The sequence below is a fragment of the Leguminivora glycinivorella genome, chromosome 8 (genome assembly GCF_023078275.1).
Source record: "Leguminivora glycinivorella isolate SPB_JAAS2020 chromosome 8, LegGlyc_1.1, whole genome shotgun sequence".
NCBI classification, from domain to species: Eukaryota; Metazoa; Arthropoda; class Insecta; order Lepidoptera; family Tortricidae; genus Leguminivora; species Leguminivora glycinivorella.
Window position 1 is genome coordinate 21,793,871 of NC_062978.1, and position 20,756 is coordinate 21,814,626.

General features: G+C 41.9%; 3 protein-coding genes and 1 long non-coding RNA gene across 4 annotated transcripts in view; all 4 read left to right on the top strand.

The window, feature by feature from the left end:
• Positions 1–4,329: 4,329 nt before the first annotated feature.
• On the top strand, positions 4,330–9,982 carry LOC125228844. The gene is made up of 2 exons (XR_007177333.1): positions 4,330–4,425; positions 9,830–9,982. It is a non-coding gene; the product is annotated as an uncharacterized LOC125228844 (long non-coding RNA).
• Positions 4,418–6,584, top strand: LOC125228843. Its single transcript, XM_048133534.1, has 2 exons — positions 4,418–5,296; positions 5,851–6,584. Exons 1-2 carry the CDS (start codon positions 4,436–4,438, stop codon positions 5,959–5,961), a joined length of 972 nt encoding a protein of 323 aa, XP_047989491.1. The 5' UTR covers positions 4,418–4,435; the 3' UTR covers positions 5,962–6,584.
• A 428-nt stretch (positions 9,983–10,410) lies between the features above and the next one.
• On the top strand, positions 10,411–11,165 carry LOC125229117. Its single transcript, XM_048133897.1, has 2 exons — positions 10,411–11,016; positions 11,109–11,165. The coding sequence occupies exons 1-2, from the start codon at positions 10,411–10,413 to the stop codon at positions 11,163–11,165; spliced, it is 663 nt and encodes a 220-aa protein (XP_047989854.1).
• A 6,480-nt stretch (positions 11,166–17,645) lies between these two features.
• Positions 17,646–20,756, top strand: part of LOC125229118 (zinc finger protein jing homolog) — a 159,740-nt gene continuing 156,629 nt past the window's right edge. Inside the window, exon 1 of the mRNA XM_048133898.1 lies at positions 17,646–17,959. Coding sequence (XP_047989855.1) covers positions 17,646–17,959 — 314 coding nt within the window. The remainder of the gene's footprint in view (positions 17,960–20,756) is intronic.

The window sequence follows — 20,756 nt, forward strand, 5'->3', positions numbered from 1 at the left end:
CTTATTGTAGCAGTTTTTAAACTATTAGGGTAAACGCCTTTAGAGAAGCATAGGTTGATTATGTATGACAGTGGAACTGAAATTGAGTCACGTACGTATTTTACTACTTTAGTGTTTATGTCATCAAAACCTACACTGTTTGTGTTTTTTAATGATAATATAGTCTTGCGCACATCGTATGGAGAGGTAGGAGTTAGAAATAAAGAGTTAGGACTCGTTTTTATTTTAGAAGTACAGTATGTTTGGTGATGTTTATTACTGTTTGCTTCTATTTCGTCAGCGAAGAAATTATTTAGAGCACTTGCAATATCTAATGGTTTTGTATAGCATTTTTCGTGAACATTTAGTTTAGTAAGTGGTTCTTTCGGTAGACTATGCTTCGCTTGGTTTATTACCTGCCATGTTGCTTTTGACTTATTTGCTGAATTTACTATAAAATGTTTATTTTGCGCAATCTTTGTCATTTTGATAATTTTTTTCAGCCTTTTGGCATACAAAAGGTATGCATTTTTGGTTTCCTCGTTTTTATTTCGCCGATAATACCATAACGATTCTCTCTTCTTTTTGCAACATGCCTTAATTCCTTTCGTAATCCATTTAGGTTTATTTTTTAACGTCTTTTTTATGATTTTATAAGGAAAACAAAGGTCGTACAGACATTTAAAAATGTGTAGAAAGTTATTGTATGCTTCATCTACATCATTTGATGTTAAAACATCACTAAAACTCAAACTCTGAATATGCCTGTTAAACAAATCTAAGTTATGTTTACTAAAGTCCCTACGACGAATGCACCATGACTTTAAAATACTTGTTTTATTTACAGGACATGATAATATTTGTGCGGCATGATCGGATAACGCTAATTCTATCACTTCGCCTTTAGCTCCCTTTACATTATGAGCAAAGTTGTCCAGACAAGTCCCACTACTAGCTCTTGTTATTTGTTTTAGTTCTAATTTTAGATTAAAGCTTATCAACTGAAACTTAAGATCACGACTTATTCGGGTTTCTTGTAACGTATCTATATTAAAGTCCCCGCAGATCACTACCTGTCGATTTCTTTTGTCGCATGATATGTTAAGAATATTTTCAAGTCTTTCGTGAAATGTATCGAGACAACTCCCAGGCACTCTATAAATACAAACAACAACCATATTGTAATCACAAAGTTCAATAGCACAACACTCAATGAGACACTTCACAGAGTTATTCTTAATGCTATCCAGCACTTTGTAACGAAGTCCATCGCGTACCAGGATACATGCCCCACCTCTTCTTTTTTCTCTGCAGAAACTCGTAGCAATGGAAAAATTAGGTATTGTTAAGAGATATTTATTTGCCGCTGTCATATTGTGTTCTGTGATTCCTACTACATCTATTTGTCTTTGCTGACTGTCTAGTGTATTTAGGTGCACTGATAGTTCATCACCTTTGTTTATTAGACCAGAAATATTTTGATGGAGTATTCGTAAATGGCTACATATAATAAGATACGATTTTTTGTTGTAGCTATTTCCTTGATCCTGCTTTACTGATATATTACGATTTCTGAATTGTTGATTTGAATGGCAATAGTTATGGACGAAAAAATGTTTCTGCGTTCGGTGACGTTGCTGTATTCTCTTCAGATTTTTTACTGCTATCGTTTTTTGTGTCACTATTTTCAGTTTTTTGCAAAGGTTTATCTTCTAGGGTTTTTGTCAGGGGACCATTGTTACGCAGATTTGTAAATTGATCTGTTGGGCTATAAATACTGCATGCTATCGCGTGAATGAAGCTTTCCGCTATAGTAGACCAATTTGTCTGCGTATTTCGTTTTAGCTTCTCATAATTACACTTCACGAATGTGCCATTGCTAAACTGACTAGTTATAAAGTAGACCATTTCATTTAATTTCGTTGTGTTCAAATAATTATTATATGGAATTTGTGTAACATAAACATTAGTATCGTACTTAGTCTGTAGGAAATGGTACAGATTGGCAAACGTTTCGTACGGGTTCTTGTCATTAACACCTGTCAGTAATACCAAAAAGTCATCCGTAGTCAGTTTAATATCTGAACTCAGTATAGACTGTACAACATGTCTAGTATTTGCCCCTGGAAATGTGTAACAAAATACATCATAATAGTCGCCATATAATTCATGTAACAGTTGACCAACATGGCGCCCTTGTTGATCAGCCCCAATAATTATTTTACGCCTGTTAAGACCTTTATTCATTCTGATTTCATTGTCTTCTCGAAATTGACGAATATAAAATTTTAAATTATTGTTCATAGATTGCATTTTGTAGGAATTCATATTTTTTCTGTTAGATTGTATTGTATTTGCAACTTTAATTTTTTGTTCTGGATTCAGTGGTGTGTCCTCGCATACCCTTGGAGATAATGATTCGACATCGTGTGGCTGTATTGTTTCTTCTTCCCGCGCATGTTGTGGCTTAGCTGGAGTTGAGATTGACTCATCTACTTCATGAGCTGTACTGTTTCTTTGTCCTTCAGTACAGTTTACAAAGTCAAGCTTTGTACGATTTATCGATTTCCTTGCTTTTTTAGTTGTAGATTTTTTTGAGGATGTAGACATACATATGTCTGTTAATTGTTTAATTCTCAATTCCGATTCAGTTAGTTTTTTTGTGAGAGCATAATTTTCTGAAATTAACTTTTCTATCTCTTCTTCAGCAGAGTCTAGTTTGATGTTCAAATTTTCTATTTTGCCTTTTAGTTCCTCTACAATGTAGCTGTTGTTTACTTTTAGCTCCGACCAGCTTCTGTTAAACTCGCGATTCGGTGTTGATTGTACTGACGATGAGGAATCCATATCTTCAAACTCCGGCAATGAATGAAAGGAGTTTTCTGTCGGTATATTAGTTATAATGTTATTATCTGGGGAGCAGCAGGAAGGTGTTTCATGATGTATGGTGTCAGTTGATAATTCAGTGTTCTCCTCCAGTGTATTATCATTCGTAAATAAAGGAGAGGCTGCTGCTAGTTCCGAGGTTTTTTCCTTTTGGTGATGTATTATGCTTGATGGTGATTCAGCGTTCGCTTCTAGTTCAATACTAGCAGACGGCGAAGACTCTAACGGTGACGCCACCTTCAAAGAGGTATTCACTAATGGTGTTTTTTTCCTTCTTGTAGTTACGTTGCTACTGTCTATATTTTTGGTCGTGATATCAGAGAGTTTTTTAGTACTAGATGTATCTGATGTATATTTTTTAGTTCGACATGAAATACATGACCAATTTTTCTTTCTATCTGTTGTCATCAATTGGAAAAGTTTTTTGGATCTTCCAGCGCATTTAATATCAAATATTTGATCACATTTCGAACATTTTAAGGTGTCTTTATTTTGTACATCTTCCTTGCATTTTGCGCACGTGAGAGACATTTTATAGACTTAAATAATGTTCCAAGATAGCAGTCTTCTTAAACGTGTATTCGTAATATTTGGATTTTGTACACAATTTCTGAACGAAACCGTTTTGTTATGTCACGCTGACAGTTAGACGTCAGAGTCAGAACGATGTGTCATTAAGTCAAACGGCACAGCCGGCAACCCTTATTTTTCTTCGTTTTTTTTAGAAAAATTAATTGTTATTTTGAAAATTGTCTCTGTGTGCGTGTAATTTGAATGTAACAGTCATTGTTTTGGTTTGATTTTTATAAGTTTTACATCAAAAACGGCTTACCGGAGTGTTGTTTTCATCTTCAGTTGGTTCCTTGATATCATTTTTATGTTTATCCTTGATCATTGGTGAGTTTCAGTTATTTTTAACCGATTTTATAATTTAATTTAGCGAGAGCTCACATAAACGAACTTGCTGGTTTTACGTCACACGTCACACTTTTAATTAGATAATTAAGTTAAACCTTTGTTGTAACCTGAAAACCGAATTATACATCTCAAGAACATCCGCTGTATCATTGATGAAGACATCACCCTTCGCCCCCTATCCGGAAATTGGTGACTACGACGTGAGTGACGACGACAGGTTGAGCGACGCAAGTAGTTTTTTGTGTCTGCTCCCTGCCTCCTCATCCGGATATCGAGGGCAGGATCGTCGCCAGCATCGCAACAGTGAAGTGGTTGCGATTGATCATCAACTTTGGTTCGAGATTCTGTTCGGTGGAAAAATTCATCAAGGTCAAGGACACACCCGGTGGGCGCCGTCCACGCTACGAAGCTTCAAACGTCAAACTTGACATACGTCATCCTACGTTTTCCCGCCTGCCAGCTGTCAGTGTCAAGTGTCACGCAAGTAACCTAACTTTTCACTCAATTCCTGTGTTGACTGTCGGAGACTTGAGGAGTAGCGCGTTGTGTGAGTGGTTCGATTTTTAGGTTATATTCCCGTAAATAAAACAACTTTCCTTATTTTCTAATCAGGTGGTGGTTTATTAATACATAAAACCAAAGGTTAGTTTAGATGGACGGCAACGAGAAGGAGAAGCCTCCAGACGAGGATGGTGATAACGGTATGGACTGGGAGAAATACACGCGCAAGCGTAACTTGGATTTATCACCAACCAAGCTGGAGCCTTCCCCCAAAAAAATTGTAATTGACCCGGCAGAGTCCGAAAAGCAGTCGGGTAATACAAATAGTGCAGTTGAGGAGCCCGGTACTAGTAGGATGGTCGAGTCTCATGCGAACAGTCAAAAAGAGTCAGTTGAAATAAACAAAAGTAACTCAACTGAATTTAACCCGCATCTATACAAACACCCCAGTCTAGACAGCAAATCACGAGAGTATGGTGCCAACGATGATGGACCTTTCATAGTGCATGTCTCTAGAGAGGCCGCCCCTTCCTCCAGTGCCACTCTAAAACCCATAAATGTAGGCCTTTTACTAACTCAGGCAAACGTCAATAACATCCAGAAGGACGGTGGCATTAAATCGGTGGGTCGCAACAGAGTAGCGGTCACTTTCTCCACAGCTGCGGATGCAAATAACTTCCTTAAGCACCCGCTTCTAGGCAAAAATAAGTTTATAGCTGATATCCCTTCATATCATGTATCTCGAATGGGAGTGGTGCGAGGAGTTCCTTCAGACTGGACTATGGAGGAATTGGTCAATGGAACGTCCCTTAGAGAAGGTAAAGGGAAGATCCTTAAAGCTCGTCGACTTCAACGGAAGATACTTAAAGATGATGGCTCCCCGTCTTGGGTTCCGACTCAATCGGTAGTAGTAACTTTTGAGGGTCAAAGCTTGCCTGCCAAAATTTTTGCATACTACACCTCATTAGTTGTGGACGTGTATCAGCTGCCAATAATCCAATGTAGGAAGTGCCTCAGGTTTGGTCACATCCAAGCACAGTGCCGGTCTGATGCTAGGTGCTACAAATGTTCACAAAAACACCCTGGGGATGGATGTAACATTGCTCCTGAACATGTTAGATGTATATTCTGTTCCGGCAGACACTATGCGACTGACAAGACATGTAACGAATTTGGTCGGCAGAAAGCCATCAAACTGGCTATGTCTGAACAGAGTATTTCGTATGCAGAGGCAGCTGCTCAGTTCTCATCAGTACGCCGCCCATACTCTGACGTAGCGAGAGTCATGTTTGAGCAGATTCCAGACTCTTCTAGATCGTCCGAGTCACCCTGCCATACGTTTATGCCAACATCCCCGCCTACGACATCTTATCGTAAGACCATTTATCGGGCGCCCCGGGCGAGGGTCCCCCTCTCCCAGGTTATGACAGAGAGGCCCACAATAATATTGTTCGTACTCCCCCACCACAGCTCCCCAATGGCCAGGCCCTGAATGGTGCTTACAATAGAGTCACCCCTCAGGAGGACCTAATGGAGCTGTGTTTGAAGTTACTAACAAATATCATCGCCAAATGGAGCGACATTCTACCGAACGACGTTGCGCCTTTAATGGTCACACTTGCAGAGCGACTCACCTTTCATAATAGGTCACCAGGTCAACTTTTTACAATGGAATAGTCGGAGTATCATCCCAAAGAAACCAGAACTTACCCAGTTGATCAATGATCATGCTGTGTCCGTTGCGGCCATCTCGGAGACATGGTTACGTCCCGGGGCTCTTTTTAGAGTACCGGGGTTCTCGTGCCTCCGGGAGGACCGTAGTGACGGACGTGCTGGATGTGCGTTATTGATTAAACATTGTTACCCATTTTCTCAAATTTCTATCCCTCCCCACTCGGATGGGATTAATGCCGTAGCTGCAAAGGTTATGGGCATTAATTTCATCTCTGTATATATACCCCATACTGAGGTAGTTGATATAGACGAATTGCATTCTATTCTCTCATCTGTACCACACCCTCTGGTAATTCTAGGAGACTTCAATTGCCACAATATCTCTTGGGGATCATACCATTCCGATGCTTTTTCAACAGCTCTGCTGGATTTATTTGATGACATTAACGTGGGAGTCATTAACGACGGTACCCCCACGCATCGGGTTTACCCAGGTCAGAACCCCCAATCTGTTCTGGATCTGACTGTATGTTCGCCGAACCTATCGTCCTTGTTATCGTGGAGGGTTTTGCGCCAATCATATGGTAGTGATCATTTTCCGATAATTATCACTAAACCAACGTCGATCCTCCTTCACCACCGCCAGAGCCGCTGCTGAAATACAAAATACAGTCAGCAGACTGGCCCAATTATGCTTTTTTTGTCGAAGAGAGTATCAAAGAGAGGAACCCCACTGAGATGGATCAAGAGGGAAAGTATACGTACTTCAAAAATATCATTTTGGAAGCTGCCGACAAATTTATCCCGAAAAAGAAGCCTGCCAGGGTTAAAATTCCTTCCCCCCCATGGTGGAATGCAGATTGCACGACTGCCATCAAAAAAAGAAACGATGCGGAGCGCCTCTTCAATGAATCCGGTAATTTGGACGATTATATTACTTTTAAAAAAGTTTCGGCTCATACAAAACGTTTCTTAGCAAAGGCTAAAAGAGGGGCTGGAAGGGGTTCTGCGAGAGCCTATCTCCTAGAACCCCTCCATCTCTTGTATGGCGAAATATTAAGAGATTTAGGGGTTCATTTAATCCAGAATCTAAACCAACAATAGATTCCCCCTGGATGGCAGAATTCGCAGATAGGCTTGCCCCGCCAACTGTCCCTGAGGCGTCCTGTTTGATATCCCCCCGCTGCCACGTTCCTCCTGTTCTCTCGACCAGCCCTTCTCATTTTCAGAGCTTAACCTGGTAATTAATGGTTTAAGGAATACTTCACCTGGAGAGGATGGGATTCCATATTGTTTCCTGTCTAAGCTAAATACTCCCGGACAGGAATATCTGCTTGGCATCATAAACCATGCCTTTAACACAGGAGAGGTTCCAGCAGATTGGAAGTCCCAGGTAGTCATACCTATCCTAAAGCCGTCTAAAAACCCAGACGAGGCTAATTCCTATCGACCAATCGCTCTTTCTGCAACAATGGGAAAGATATTAGAACACTTGGTTAAAAATAGGCTTGAATGGTTTGTGGAAAACAATGGAATTTTAGCAGACACACAGTTCGGTTTCCGAAAGGGGCGTAGCACTATGGATAGCCTAAACATTTTAACGAGTGATATTAGACTTACTTTATCAAAAAACGAATATCTGCTGGGATGTTTCCTCGACATCTCTGCTGCATATGACAATGTGCTTCTTCCGGTGCTCAGGGCTAAAATGCTACAACTGAGCATTCCCGCGAAGATTGTACACATTGTCACCTCGCTATTCATGGGCAGGTCTATCAAAATTAGACAAGGCAACTCCTATTGTCCTCCTCGGACTTTGTGGAGAGGTCTCCCTCAAGGATCGGTACTCAGCCCCCTTCTTTACAACATATACACATATGACTTAGAACAATCTGTCTTATCCTTCTGTAACATCTTGCAGTACGCTGATGATCTTGTCTTATATACGATGGCAAAGTCAATGGATAAAGCAACTGCTAGTCTGAACACGGCTCTGGGTTACCTTGGGGATTGGCTCGGTGACCATGGGCTTACTCTATCTCCGACAAAGAGTTGTACTGTTACATTTAGCCGCAGAAGGAACATGCCAACAACTGATGTATACTATGACGGTGTCAGAATTCCGAGTAAGGAGTCTGTAAAGTTTCTAGGTGTTATTTTGGACCATAAAATGTCTGGCACTCTGCACCACAAATACATAATAGGTAAATGTGAAAAAAATATCAACATACTACGAGCACTGTCCGGGGTGTGGTGGGGTTCTCATCCTTATTGCCAGAAGTTACTATATAATGCCATCATACGCAGTCATATAGATTATGGGTCACTTTTAATGGAACCTTGCAATAAGGATGGCCTTGACAAACTAGACCTCATCCAGGCAAAATGCTTGAGGATTATACTTGGCGCTATGAGGTGTTCTCCGAAGAATGGCATGCAGGTAGAAAGTGTTGACCCTCCACTGGCTCTCCGCAGACAGTATCTTGCGGACAGATTCTTAATCAAGAGCAGCTCATACTATAGCCACTTGATGCTTCCACGCTTGTGGCCGCTGGCGCTGGAGGTCACTGAAAACAGATATTGGACTTTTAAAGTTTTCCCAAGAACAGTAATATCTTTTTCCAAATTAATTAATATCTACCCCAATTTATATAAATCCGGTACTAATCCCATATTTGAAGTAGCATTTGAAACCCTTATATATACTCCTAAAGTAATATTAGATATAGGCATTTTCAAAAATGATCCAGGAGCAAACAATAAATTCAATAAATTTTTAGAAAAATGGTCAAATTACTTACCGATGTTTACTGACGCTTCCAAGATGGATGCGACCAGTTGCGTGGGAGCAGCAGTGTGGATTCCTCGATACAATATAGCTCTCCCATTTAAATGTCCTCCACAATCTTCAATTTTTACAGGCGAAGCAGTTGCTATCCTTGAGGCTGTCAAATATGCAGAGACACACAACATTAGTAAAGCTATTATTTTTACTGATAGTAAAAGTTGCCTGCAGGCTATAATTGGCAACCAATTTAAAATGAAAATAAAGTTCCCTTTGATTTTAGAAATCAAAACCGTACTTCGCAGGTGTGAGTCAAAGGGTCTAACCATAGTTCTGAGTTGGATTCCTAGCCACTGTGGCATTAATGGCAATGAGATGGTTGATACATGGGCAAGGCAAGCTATCGACATTGGTTCAGTGAAATCGGTAATTTACAGTACTGACCTTTTGAGTGGCGCACTCGCAGACATGTTTGCCACATGGCAGGAGCAATGGGATATCTCGAAATTGCAGACGGGCAAGCACTATGGATGTGTGCAACCTCGTATCACTCGGAAGCCGTGGTTCTATCGTTTTCGTAATTCTCCTAAATGGGTTATATCCACAATTTGCCGGTTGCGATTGGGAAAAGTATGCACTCCGTTATTTCTGGCTATGATTGGTGTCCGCGCGAACTCATTATGCCAATGCGGGCAAGAGGAGGGTAACTTGGATCACATCTTCTTTTCTTGTTCAATGTGTAGCTACTCACTGTACGATGTATTGCCCGAAAGTGTACCACGACCTATATGCTTTAGCTCGCTACTTTGTTACATGGATTCGACCTTAACTTCTATCCTAATTAAATATTTACAAACAAATAACATTAAACTATAAATAACGTAAATTCATTCTCACTCTCATCTATAACATTCTATTACTTCATTTATTCCTATTATACATATAATATGGTTTTCTTTTCTTTCATTTCCCTCATGTTGGCATTACTAACATTCTGTCATCCGCTTCCCGCTTCTTCGCTAATCAATTTGTGTAAGTGTTGTCATGTGTTTGTCAGTGACGTTCATAACAAATGTTTTGTTTTAGGTTTTCCCTTCACATCCTTCATAAAAAATAAAAAAAAAATAAAAATACCGAACATTCTCCTCACGTGTGAAAGTCAAAGCTACGATAACACCAAGCCAACACTGACATTGGCAAATTCACCCTGTGCAAATTGGCAGGGAGTAAAAGCCAAAGCAAAAAAAAAAAAAAAAAAAAAAAAAAAAAATTCCTGTGTTTTTCGTCAACTAATTCAAGAAAATAACAAAAGTGTGTGTGCTTTGCGATAACCAGTGCCTAAATAATAACAAAACTAACCAATATTGCTATATAAATACGTCTCGGTGCTGGAAAACAACTAACTTTGGTGTACAAACAAATAACCCGGATTAACTACTACTTATTTACAATTTTAACGTCTCTATTTGTGCTAAAACTAACAACTAAAACTGTTTGGTGTGTGCAGTGTGGACTTTTATTGCTGCATTTTAAATTTATGCTCATTTTCAACGCCTGACTTTGTTCTGTTGCATAATTTTGTACTTTTAAATTTAAGTTTAAGCTTGTGTTTTCTGTTTTGTTTTATGTCTGCATAATTTCTTCTTTGGTTGTGGTAAAATCTTAAAATGTCTCTTGAGGAGTTGCGGAATCAGCTGGAGGCCTTAAAGGTGCAAAATGCGGCTCTTCAAGCCCAGGCCCAGCAAACTGAGCCTGCAACAGCTGACACTGTGGTATCATCTAAAGGTGTATGTGGTGTTACTGTCAAGCTGCCTCCATTTTGGGCCGACCGTCCAGCAGTGTGGTTCGCCCAGGCCAAGGCTCAGTTCCATCTCGCCGGCATTAAAACCGACATCACTAAATTTAGTCATGTCATTAGTATAATCGACCAAAGGCTAATTGGTGAAATTGAAGATGTCATAATGAACCCGCCAGAAGAAGACAAATACAAAATCTTGAAAGAAGAACTCATAAGACGCCTTTCTGTTTCTGAGCAACAACGGGTGGAGCGACTCTTGAGTAGTGAGGAGCTCGGGACTCGCAAGCCCTCTGCCTTCTTGCGCCACCTTCAATCTCTTGCAGGTACAGCCAAGGACGATACCATCCTGAGACAGCTCTGGATGAGGCGGCTGCCGGGGCAGGTCCAGGCTATACTCACCGCCCAGTCAGACATAAGCTTAGAAAAGCTTGCTGAGCTGGCGGACAAGATCATGGAGGTGAATCCAAGCCCACAGGTATATAAGGTAACAGCTCCACAGCCCAGTTTTGATGCTGTCATGGAGCGTCTTGAACAATTAACCCAACAGGTTGCTGCCTTGTCTACCAGAGAACAACGGGGGAGATCTCGCAACAGATCCAGACCGCGCAGCAGAAGCAGAAGTAACACCCCGGCCAGCAATGCTACCCGACTATGTTGGTACCACAAGCGGTACAACACCCAGGCGACCAAGTGCAACCCGCCTTGCAACTGGAAGTCGGAAAACCAGAACAGCGGTCAGTAAAGGCGGGGCCTGACTGCTGCTCTATGGAACCGACCAGCCGCCGTCTCTTTGTCACCGATAGGGTGACAAAGTACCAATTTCTCATCGACACCGGATCAGATTTATGCTGCTACCCTTACCGCTGGCTCAGAGAGCCGAGGAGACCCACTGAGTGGGACCTTAGAGCAGCTAACGGTAGCACCATCCTGACCTACGGTACTGTCAACTTGAGACTGGACTTCGGGCTGCGACGGGATTTCACATGGCAGTTTGTTGTGGCAGAAGTTAATTCAGCTATCATCGGTTCAGACTTTTTGGCTCACTACCATCTTCTACCAGATTGCCATACCCAACGCCTTGTAGACGGTAAGACAGGTCTCAAGACCATTTGCTCTACAGCTACTGTCACACAGCCCAGCATCAAATCCATCAGTCTACGGGACTCTCCTTTTGCACAAGTGCTTGCGGAGTTCCCTGACATCACTAAGCCTCCTGGATTTCAGCGGTTAGTCAAACACAATACGGTGCACCATATTAGGACCACAGAAGGCCCACCCATTTCTTGCCGTCCCCGACGCTTGGCACCTCAGAAGCTTTCTGCTGCCAAGGCGGAACTAGAGGACATGGTACGTATAGGGGTAGCTCGGCCATCCGAAAGTGCTTGGTCCTCTCCACTGCACATGACAACGAAGAAAGACCAGTCCTGGCGTCCATGTGGCGACTATCGCGCACTGAATGCCAGGACTATTCCCGACCGCTATCCAGTGCGCCACATCAACGACTACGCGAATAACCTCGCAGGCGCCACCATCTTCAGCACACTTGATCTGGTAAAGGCGTACCACCAGATCCCAGTAGCTGAGGACGACATACCTAAGACCGCCATCGTCACCCCGTTTGGCCTCTTCGAGTTCCCTTTCATGACATTTGGGTTAAGAAATGCAGGTCAAACCTTCCAAAGGTTCATCGATGAGGTCACACGGGGTCTCGACTTTGTTTTCCCCTATATAGACGACATACTTGTCTACTCGGCTGACGAGACTCAACACAAGGAACATCTGCGAATCCTGTTCAAGCGGTTGCAGGAGTATGGGCTAGTTCTCAACCCTTCCAAGTGCGTCTTAGGCGCAAAGGAAGTAGTGTTCCTGGGATACCACGTGAGCGCTGAAGGTACTCGCCCTCCTCAGGACCGTATTCAAGCTCTTATTGACTTTCCCCCTCCAAAAGACGTTCAAGGCGTGCGCCGTTTCCTTGGCATGATAAACTACTATCGCCGTTTCATCCCGCACGCCGCGAAATGCCAAGCACCTCTTGTGGATGCCGTAGTAGCCATAAATGGCAAGGGAGCCAAACCGTTCCCATGGACACCCGAGCTTCTGGCAAACTTCGAGGAGTGTAAGTCAAGCCTGTCTAACGCGACCCTACTCCAACACCCGGTCAACGATGCACCTCTGGGACTCTTCACGGATGCCTCCAGCGTCCACGTCGGATCCTGCCTACAGCAGTTCGTGAACGACCAATGGTGCCCTCTTGCCTTTTTCAGCAAAAAGTTGACCCCCCAGCAATCTCAGTGGCCAGCATACTATCGAGAACTCTTCGCGGTGTACGAAAGCGTACAACACTTCCGCCATATTCTCGAGGTTCAACATGTAACCATTTATACTGACCACAAGCCGCTGTTGTACGCTTTCGTACAACGTAGAGAAAAACTTCCGCCGTCGCAGCTGAACCAGTTGTCGTTCATTGGCCAATTCACAACGGACATCAGATACATCAAAGGGGAGGACAACGTTGTGGCCGATGCGATGTCGCGGATCGAAGCCGTCTCGTTAGAGGAAGATTACGAGGCGCTCGCTAAATCACAATTAGAGGACCAAGAACTTGCCGATTTACGTCAAGGTAACTCCAGCCTTCAGCTCACACGCGTAGCTATACCTGGCACGGACATCTCCATCCTTTGTGACGTCTCCACTGGCAAGCCTCGTCCTTATCTGACCCCTTCATTTCGTCGTGCGGTGTTTGACAAGTTGCACAACTTGAGTCACCCCGGCGTTAGACCCACCACTCGACTTTTGGTTAACCGGTATGTATGGCCTTCCATTCGAAAGGACTGTCGCAGGTGGACTCAATCTTGCCTTGCGTGCCAACGTAGTAAGGTCTCAAGGCATACCTCAGCACCTCTAGGTACGTTCGAGCAACCATCTGGACGCTTCATGCACGTCCACATCGACATTGTTGGTCCCCTTCCCGTCTGCGATGACTATCGTTACTGTCTTACCGCCATTGACAGGGTTTCCAGGTGGCCAGAAGTGTGGCCGATGCGTTCCATTACTGCCGACGAGGTGGCCGATACCTTCGTGCAGGGGTGGATATCTCGTTTTGGTGTTCCTGCTACAATAACTACCGACCAGGGCACCCAGTTCGAGTCTGATCTTTTCAGGCGGTTGCTGCACACCTGCGCCACCAAGCGCGTACGCACAACCGCGTATCATCCCTGCGCTAATGGGATGATTGAGCGCGTCCACCGCCAGCTTAAATCCGCACTCATGTGCCATTCAGGCTCGTGGACACGCGCTCTCCCTCTCGTTCTTCTCGGAATGCGGACCGCCTTCAAGGAGGACTTGAAGGCTACCGCTGCCGAGATGGTCTACGGGGAGCCTCTCCGTCTGCCCGGGGAGATGCTAGTCGCTGAGTCGAACGAAGACCGACTCGACAATCCTGCTGATTTCGTCGTCCAGCTGCGACGCAAGATGAGTGCTCTTCGTCCGACTCCTGCTTCGCGACACTCTACCCGGACCGTTTTCATCTCTAAAAATTTGCCCACGGCGACACACGTTTTTCTACGTGATGACACTGTACGACGCCCATTGCAACCCCCTTACACAGGACCTTTTGCTGTAGTGAGGCGTTCCACGGACGGGAAAACCCTGACCCTGGAAGTTAAGAACAAAGAGGTTGTAGTGAGCGTCGATCGTGTCAAACCAGCTTTTGTGGACACAGAGGAGACTGTCGATTCTGGTGCTCCTGCTTCAGTGGCTCCGCCGCCTCAGGATGTACCTCATCCGCAGCCAGCTGCTACAGTGGCTACACAGCCTCAGGTTGTACCTCATCCGCAGCCGGCTGGACCCGCTCCTCCCTATTACCACAACCAACCGTGATCGGCCAATTACCACACGTGCAGGCCGACACGTAAGATTCAAAGAGAAAGATGATTATTGTTATTTTTAATTACCTTTTAGTTCTAGTTTTGTAATTCTAGACTATTATTATTTCTTATGTTATCCTTCTCCGTGGGGGGGTGGTGTGGCGTGTAAATGTGTGCCTTAAACGGCCGAGTAAATTCTAGTCTGGCAACACCACCCCCGACACGCCCTTCTTCTTGTCTCGCACTACAACGAGCGCACACGCCGCTCTATCTTTTAATTAGATAATTAAGTTAAACCTTTGTTGTAACCTGAAAACCGAATTATACATCTCAAGAACATCCGCTGTATCATTGATGAAGACATCACCCTTCGCCCCCTATCCGGAAATAGGTATCTAGTTAACCCTACCTATTTTTTATGAACTTATAAGTTATAATCTAATAATAAAACCATCGACGTATTAGGTAAGAATGAATGACCCCTTAAAAATACCTACTCAACCTAAAATTACAAGTAGGAACGTGCGTACCTAGAATAGGTGCATATTGTATGTTTGGTAATTAATTATAAATATTATAGTCAATTAAAATCAAGTATTTTAATTAAACCGAGTTTCAAAAGGTAGGTAGGTAGATACTTACTTACCCGTAATGTAACAATGAGTCCTACTTGAAACTAATAAAAAACCGAGGTACTTACCTAGAGGTCAAGCAATATTGTTGAGTCGAGAGGTCGACTCATGAGTGGTTGACCGCGCTACACTTGAGTTTTTGTTATAGTTTAGCCCTTGAAAATTATGAATGTAAAAAACGGACCTACAACTTTCAATTTCTATTAAGTCCAGTACTAATAGGAATGGAATCGATTGGCATCAAATAAACAATACGTAAAAAAAATTTTTTTTTTCGTACCAAATTGAATGAGAAGTTTTTCGCGATTTGTGACTTTTCGAGCCGGAATTTTTTTTTGGTCCCATACAAGCTTTTGATCCTGGATAGGGATGGGATCGATAGGCGTCAAAAAAAGTAGGTATGTCAAAAATGCCCTTTTTCTCACACCCTGTATGTTATTTCCAAAATCTGTAAATGCCATTTTTCATTACATTACATCTACGCTCAGGATTCTATTTTTGAACTACTCGCTTCGCTCATGATTCTATTTTACAACCATAGAATACATTCGCTCGCTCGTAGTTCAACAATAGTTATTTGTTATACAAGGGAGCAAAGTTGTATTTTAACCGAGTGTGGAATTGCAACACGAACTAGCGAATGGATTCTAGGGTTCGAAAATAGAATCCTGAGCGAAGCGAGTAGTTCAAAAATAGAATCCTGAGCGTAGAGAGTGTTACAATACACACGAGGTAAAATAACTTTGCATCCCGTGTGTAACACACAACTTTTCACCTCACTAAAGCGAGGAAACACGCAATAAAAACAACTGGAACATAATTGCACAGAAATAAGTCAATTTGCGTTTATTACAATTTCCACGATGCACGATGCACCGACCGACATCACAAAAGTTTCAAATTAAGAATCAAGAAGAAAAATCTATTAGGGTGCGTTCCGTTTCACGCGTTTTGAGATTGCAATGTTACTTAAGGTGCGTTCTGAATAAGTACAATGGAAGAGTCAAAAATACAATTCCTTGTTAGATTTCAAGTGTCTTATGGTAAAATCATGTTATAAAATTGTGTGAATTTTATATTTTTAGTCGGATGCAATCCGATATCAAATTATTTAAATTATTTTTACGTTCGCATCACATGATTTGTTAAGACAATTTAAGCCAGACAGGACAATTTTCTCCCTGTGGAGAAAATTGTCCTGTCTGGGACATGCCTTTACAATTGACACGTTAGGATTTCAAATATCTCTCTTGTGGATAAAATGCGATTTTGCTATCTGTTTTTAAAGAATAAAAAAGTCCTTTCCGAGCTAGTGAGGTGAAAAGATATGGGTGTACGTACAATCTTACTCAAAAATATGTCCCATAGCATCTTACTCTGGTCTGGTGTAATAAGAGCGTAGGTAGTAAGTACCATATATTTTTATGAGACGATTTTTTCTGTTCTACTTACATATTTGTTTTTACAGGGAGGTCAAGTTGGAGCTTAGCCGCTTATCTACGCTTGGGCTAACATTGATACTCTAGCAAATAAAAGGTTTTATAATGAACCAAGAGCGTTAGCGGGTGTTCGAAATGTGGAATTTTGAGTTTCTATGGTTTCAAGGCACATGAGGGCAATTTGCCTCTGAGTGAAACCCAGAATAAATCATCTCACCAAAATGAAGAAAATTTAATGTATTTCTTACGACCGTGGCAAACGAGCCACCACGCCACCTGATGGTAAGCATTCACCGTAACCTATGGCCACCTGGGATTCTGAAGGTGTTACAGGTGTTGAATATTAATCATTAAAAATCATAATTTAAAATTCAGTTCTATCTACACATTCAACATACCTAGACAAAATTTTGCTTCACATTTAGATACCTATTACAATACGTAACTTTTTTATTAATTTTTACACCATAAACTCACTTTATTTATTTTCGAACTGATTCGTATTTAATTATAGGTATTGATGATGATGACTTACACTGCTGTGAATTCAAGTGTAAAGGATATGCGTTAGTAGTTGCTATAGGTAAATTTTTACAGTTAAAAATGTAGGTAAGTGATCATTTTAGATTCTGATTGTGTGTCGTAAAGCGTGACTAATTGCCTACTTCTGATAACCGAAGAATATAAAAAGGGTCAGAGGGGTGGAACGTGTCATTAATTTAAATATTACGATGCACTTGTTACTCGGCTCGGCTGCAGCCGCGAGCTTGCAGCTCGCTGCCGGGGCGTGCGTGTGAAGTGATCGGACGCATGTGTAAGCAGGAACAGGCAGCGCAACAAACGCTCATTCGTAATTATGTTGCATTATTTGTACGCGTTTTAGGGCTGGGACGGGCCTCCCTATCGCGTCGAGTCCTACGCTCCCTTCTCGCGCGCTTATTGAATAAGCCCGCGCGTTGCGTAACGCGCGGCCAATGACAGCACCCGTGCACATGCAAGGGGCGGAGTCGTTACGTCACTGCGCTCTTCTCTCGCGCGCAGTCGCCGTGACGTCACACCCGCTGAACCCCCTCACCCTTTACCCCGCGCGTGCACCCGCTACACTAGCGCCAATGCTGCCGGCGGCTCGCATCGGAAACTTGTGACAAAACACTCGCGCGCTTAAAGATGGCGGATGGGTCGCGCGAGGACGGCGCCGACCCGATATTAATGAAAAAAATAACTTTTTCCGCGCCAGATACAGGACACGGTGACTCAAAAAAGTGTAGTGATAAAACGTTTGAAGGTGATAAAAAGAAGTTATCATTCTATACCGAACTAAAAACCTGTGAGAAAAGTGATTCGGGCGGCGTGGCCGCGGATGATTCCGCTGCGGTGGGCTCCGAGACCGCTGAAAAATCAACTAAAGTGATCGAGGAGAACGGGGACGACAGGAAGAAGCGATGTTTCGACAGATACGACAGCTCGGAGTCTTCTGACAGGTGAGTTTGTTCTGTTTTCTGTTAGGAATTTGAGTAAAAGTTTCAAAGTCGGAGATAAAGTTTGTTGTCGGCGGCATCGAAACCTGCGAGTCAATGCTCCAGTGACCGGAGGCTATTGTGCTGGTTTCGATGTCATGGTCATTGTAGTTGTAGACGAAGGTATTGGTGGGTCGTAGCGAGTTCGGTTGAATGGCCTGAGAGCGGCACGAGGGACGCGCCGTGATAACAGAACCAATCGGCGATCGCGCTCGTAATGATTACATAGACATACTTGTTACTATGTATACACGTATTGTTACGCAAGTGCTGGCGTAGAGGCGTGTGATGTGCCAGTCTGATGAGTTAATCTCATTGAGAACCAGTTATTGTGTTACTTAATTAATGGTTGCTAACTGTAATTCGTGGTCTCACTCAAATCATTCAATTATTATCTTGCTAAGCTTCCTTACAGAATATCTTTTATATCTTCAAGGATCTATTGTATTATCCTGTTGGTTTTAGTTAAAAAAAATTGCGGTAACAGACAGAAAAGACACACAATTGCTTCTTAAGTCTGACTTCCATATTACAAGAGTTGCATTATATCATAATAATATTTTTTACATAGAAATTATGATTATGAGTAGAGTAACATCAACAAGGTTATCATAATGCACAAGCCACATTCTAAATGACAACTGGCTCTTCCCGTGTCTCCTCAATACTATTGTAGTAAGGTTTCATTCTGTTTTAATATAATAACATTGTTTATTATTATCAAGCAATTCCATATACATAATTACACATTTGAACAGATCTGAAGTTGTTAATGTATATTCTCTAGTATGTTCTCTTTCTTTTCTACTCCTGGCATGGGATGCTTATCCGTTAATATTATGCTAATGGTGGCTAACTGAATGACAAATTTTTGACAGAAGCGTACAAATGGTTAAATACTACTTTTGTAAAATAAATTGTATTAACCATACCCTAGATCTTTGCAGTCCGGGATTCTTTTAGATTATTTTTGACTCCAAACTTATTAAATGAAACTTTAAATGCTTTGTGAGGTCATTTTCAGATTTCCTGCTTTCTTTCAATAGGCTCGGATGCCTTATAGGCCAGAATTTAGATCAAGCAATAAGCAATTCAAATTGTCTTGACAACATTTAATAATTTAGACCCACTTGCACCAATCACTTAACTCAGGTTTAGTGGGCTGTCATCTGTCAAATTCCATATAAAATGGAGGGTTAACTCTCCATTCTCTCAGGACGGCCTTGTACCACGTGGAGGTGGTCAGTGGAGAAGGAGGCTGGCGCAAGTGGACTAGGCTGGAAGGATTTGGAAGCAGTCGCCCAGGATCGTGAAAAGTGGAAGATTCTTCTAAGAGCCCTATGTCCCTAGTGAGGGATAACAGGAATACATCATCATCATCAACTCTCCATTTTCGTTGGTGCAAGTGGCCCTTACAGGTCATCATCATTTGCCCTTATCCCATTCAATTGGGGTCGGAACAGCATGTCTTCTTCTTCCACACACCTTTATCTCCCATCATCACATCATTTGCTTACATTTGTTTCATATCATCTCTTACACAGTGCATGAATCATAATAATATACAGTAGTTTTAGGTGCTTTGTTACCGTTTGTTGTATTTGACATGTCTGCCGACTTTTGGCATCTAGCATTGACAGGTTTATTTATTTATTTATTTAAACTTTATTGCACAACCAAAGAAACATGTACAAATGGCGGACTTAATGCCAAAAGGCATTCTCTACCAGTCAACCATTGGGTTAAACAGAGACATATATGTTGGTGCAGGAAAAATAATAGCTACCAGAGTACCAGAGACAAATATAATCGTGACATCAAACATAAATTTACTAAACTAAGGTTGAATACTAATACTTATATAAATTTATATAAAGATAGACTAATACATATAATTACATATATTCTGATGGTGAACATTATTTGAATTCTTCTGTCAGAAGATGCTTGCGGAGCAGTCGTAGGTTTCTGTACATTTCTTGGCTAGTAATCACAGTATGTTACGTCAATACAATACATAACCACTTGTTACATTATCTAATTAACAATGTTGTCTGAAAGAGGTCACTCTTTAGTAATAAGGTCACCTTTTGTTTAACGCGCACGTGACACCCCTTGAGTTGCGGGCGTCCATAGGTTACGGTGACCGCTTTCCATCAGGCGGGCCGTATACCTGTTTGCTACCGACGTGGTATTAAAAAAAAAAAACCTCTTGAATTTATGAATTAATGTTGTGTGTGTTCCATTGCATGTATTTTGAGGTTCTGTAATAAAGTAGTAATATGTTGTACTTATCATTTCTGCATGACGATTGTGAAACGGTGGCCTGATAGTCACTATCTTTAATGAACGTGGAGTAATTAACATAGTTTATTTACCCAAAATTATCATACCCATTGCAAAATTATCAGTAGTTGAACTTGGCTCACTTGGCTGCCTATTAAACTCTAGGTCACTAAAAATAACACTGAAATGTCAGTTGTGATAAAAATGTAATCTTTGTCTTTATGTTCCAGATGATATAATGAAATATTGTTATTTTGATAAGAAAGATACAACCATTTATGGGTTTTGTTTAAATTTATTTTGAGATTGAAATCTATACAAAACCCATACCATGTTTTTTAGTTTAATAATAGAATTGGTCTGGGCATGTACCCTGTAGGATATTCGGATTTTTTTATATATTGGGGACACCTTACACAGATCAACTTAGCCCCAAACTAAGCAAAGCTTGTACTATGGGTGCTAAGCGACGATA

Excerpts from the sequence above, each read along its gene's own strand:
- LOC125228843 (XM_048133534.1), top strand. The coding sequence starts at position 4,436 with ATGGACGGCAACGAGAAGGAGAAGCCTCCAGACGAGGATGGTGATAAC. Across the intron at positions 5,297-5,850 it reads TAATCCAATGTAGGAAGTGC|GCCAAATGGAGCGACATTCT; the intron begins CTCAGGTTTGGT and ends ACAAATATCATC.
- LOC125229117 (XM_048133897.1), top strand. The coding sequence starts at position 10,411 with ATGTCTCTTGAGGAGTTGCGGAATCAGCTGGAGGCCTTAAAGGTGCAA. Across the intron at positions 11,017-11,108 it reads AGGTGAATCCAAGCCCACAG|AGAACAACGGGGGAGATCTC; the intron begins GTATATAAGGTA and ends CTTGTCTACCAG.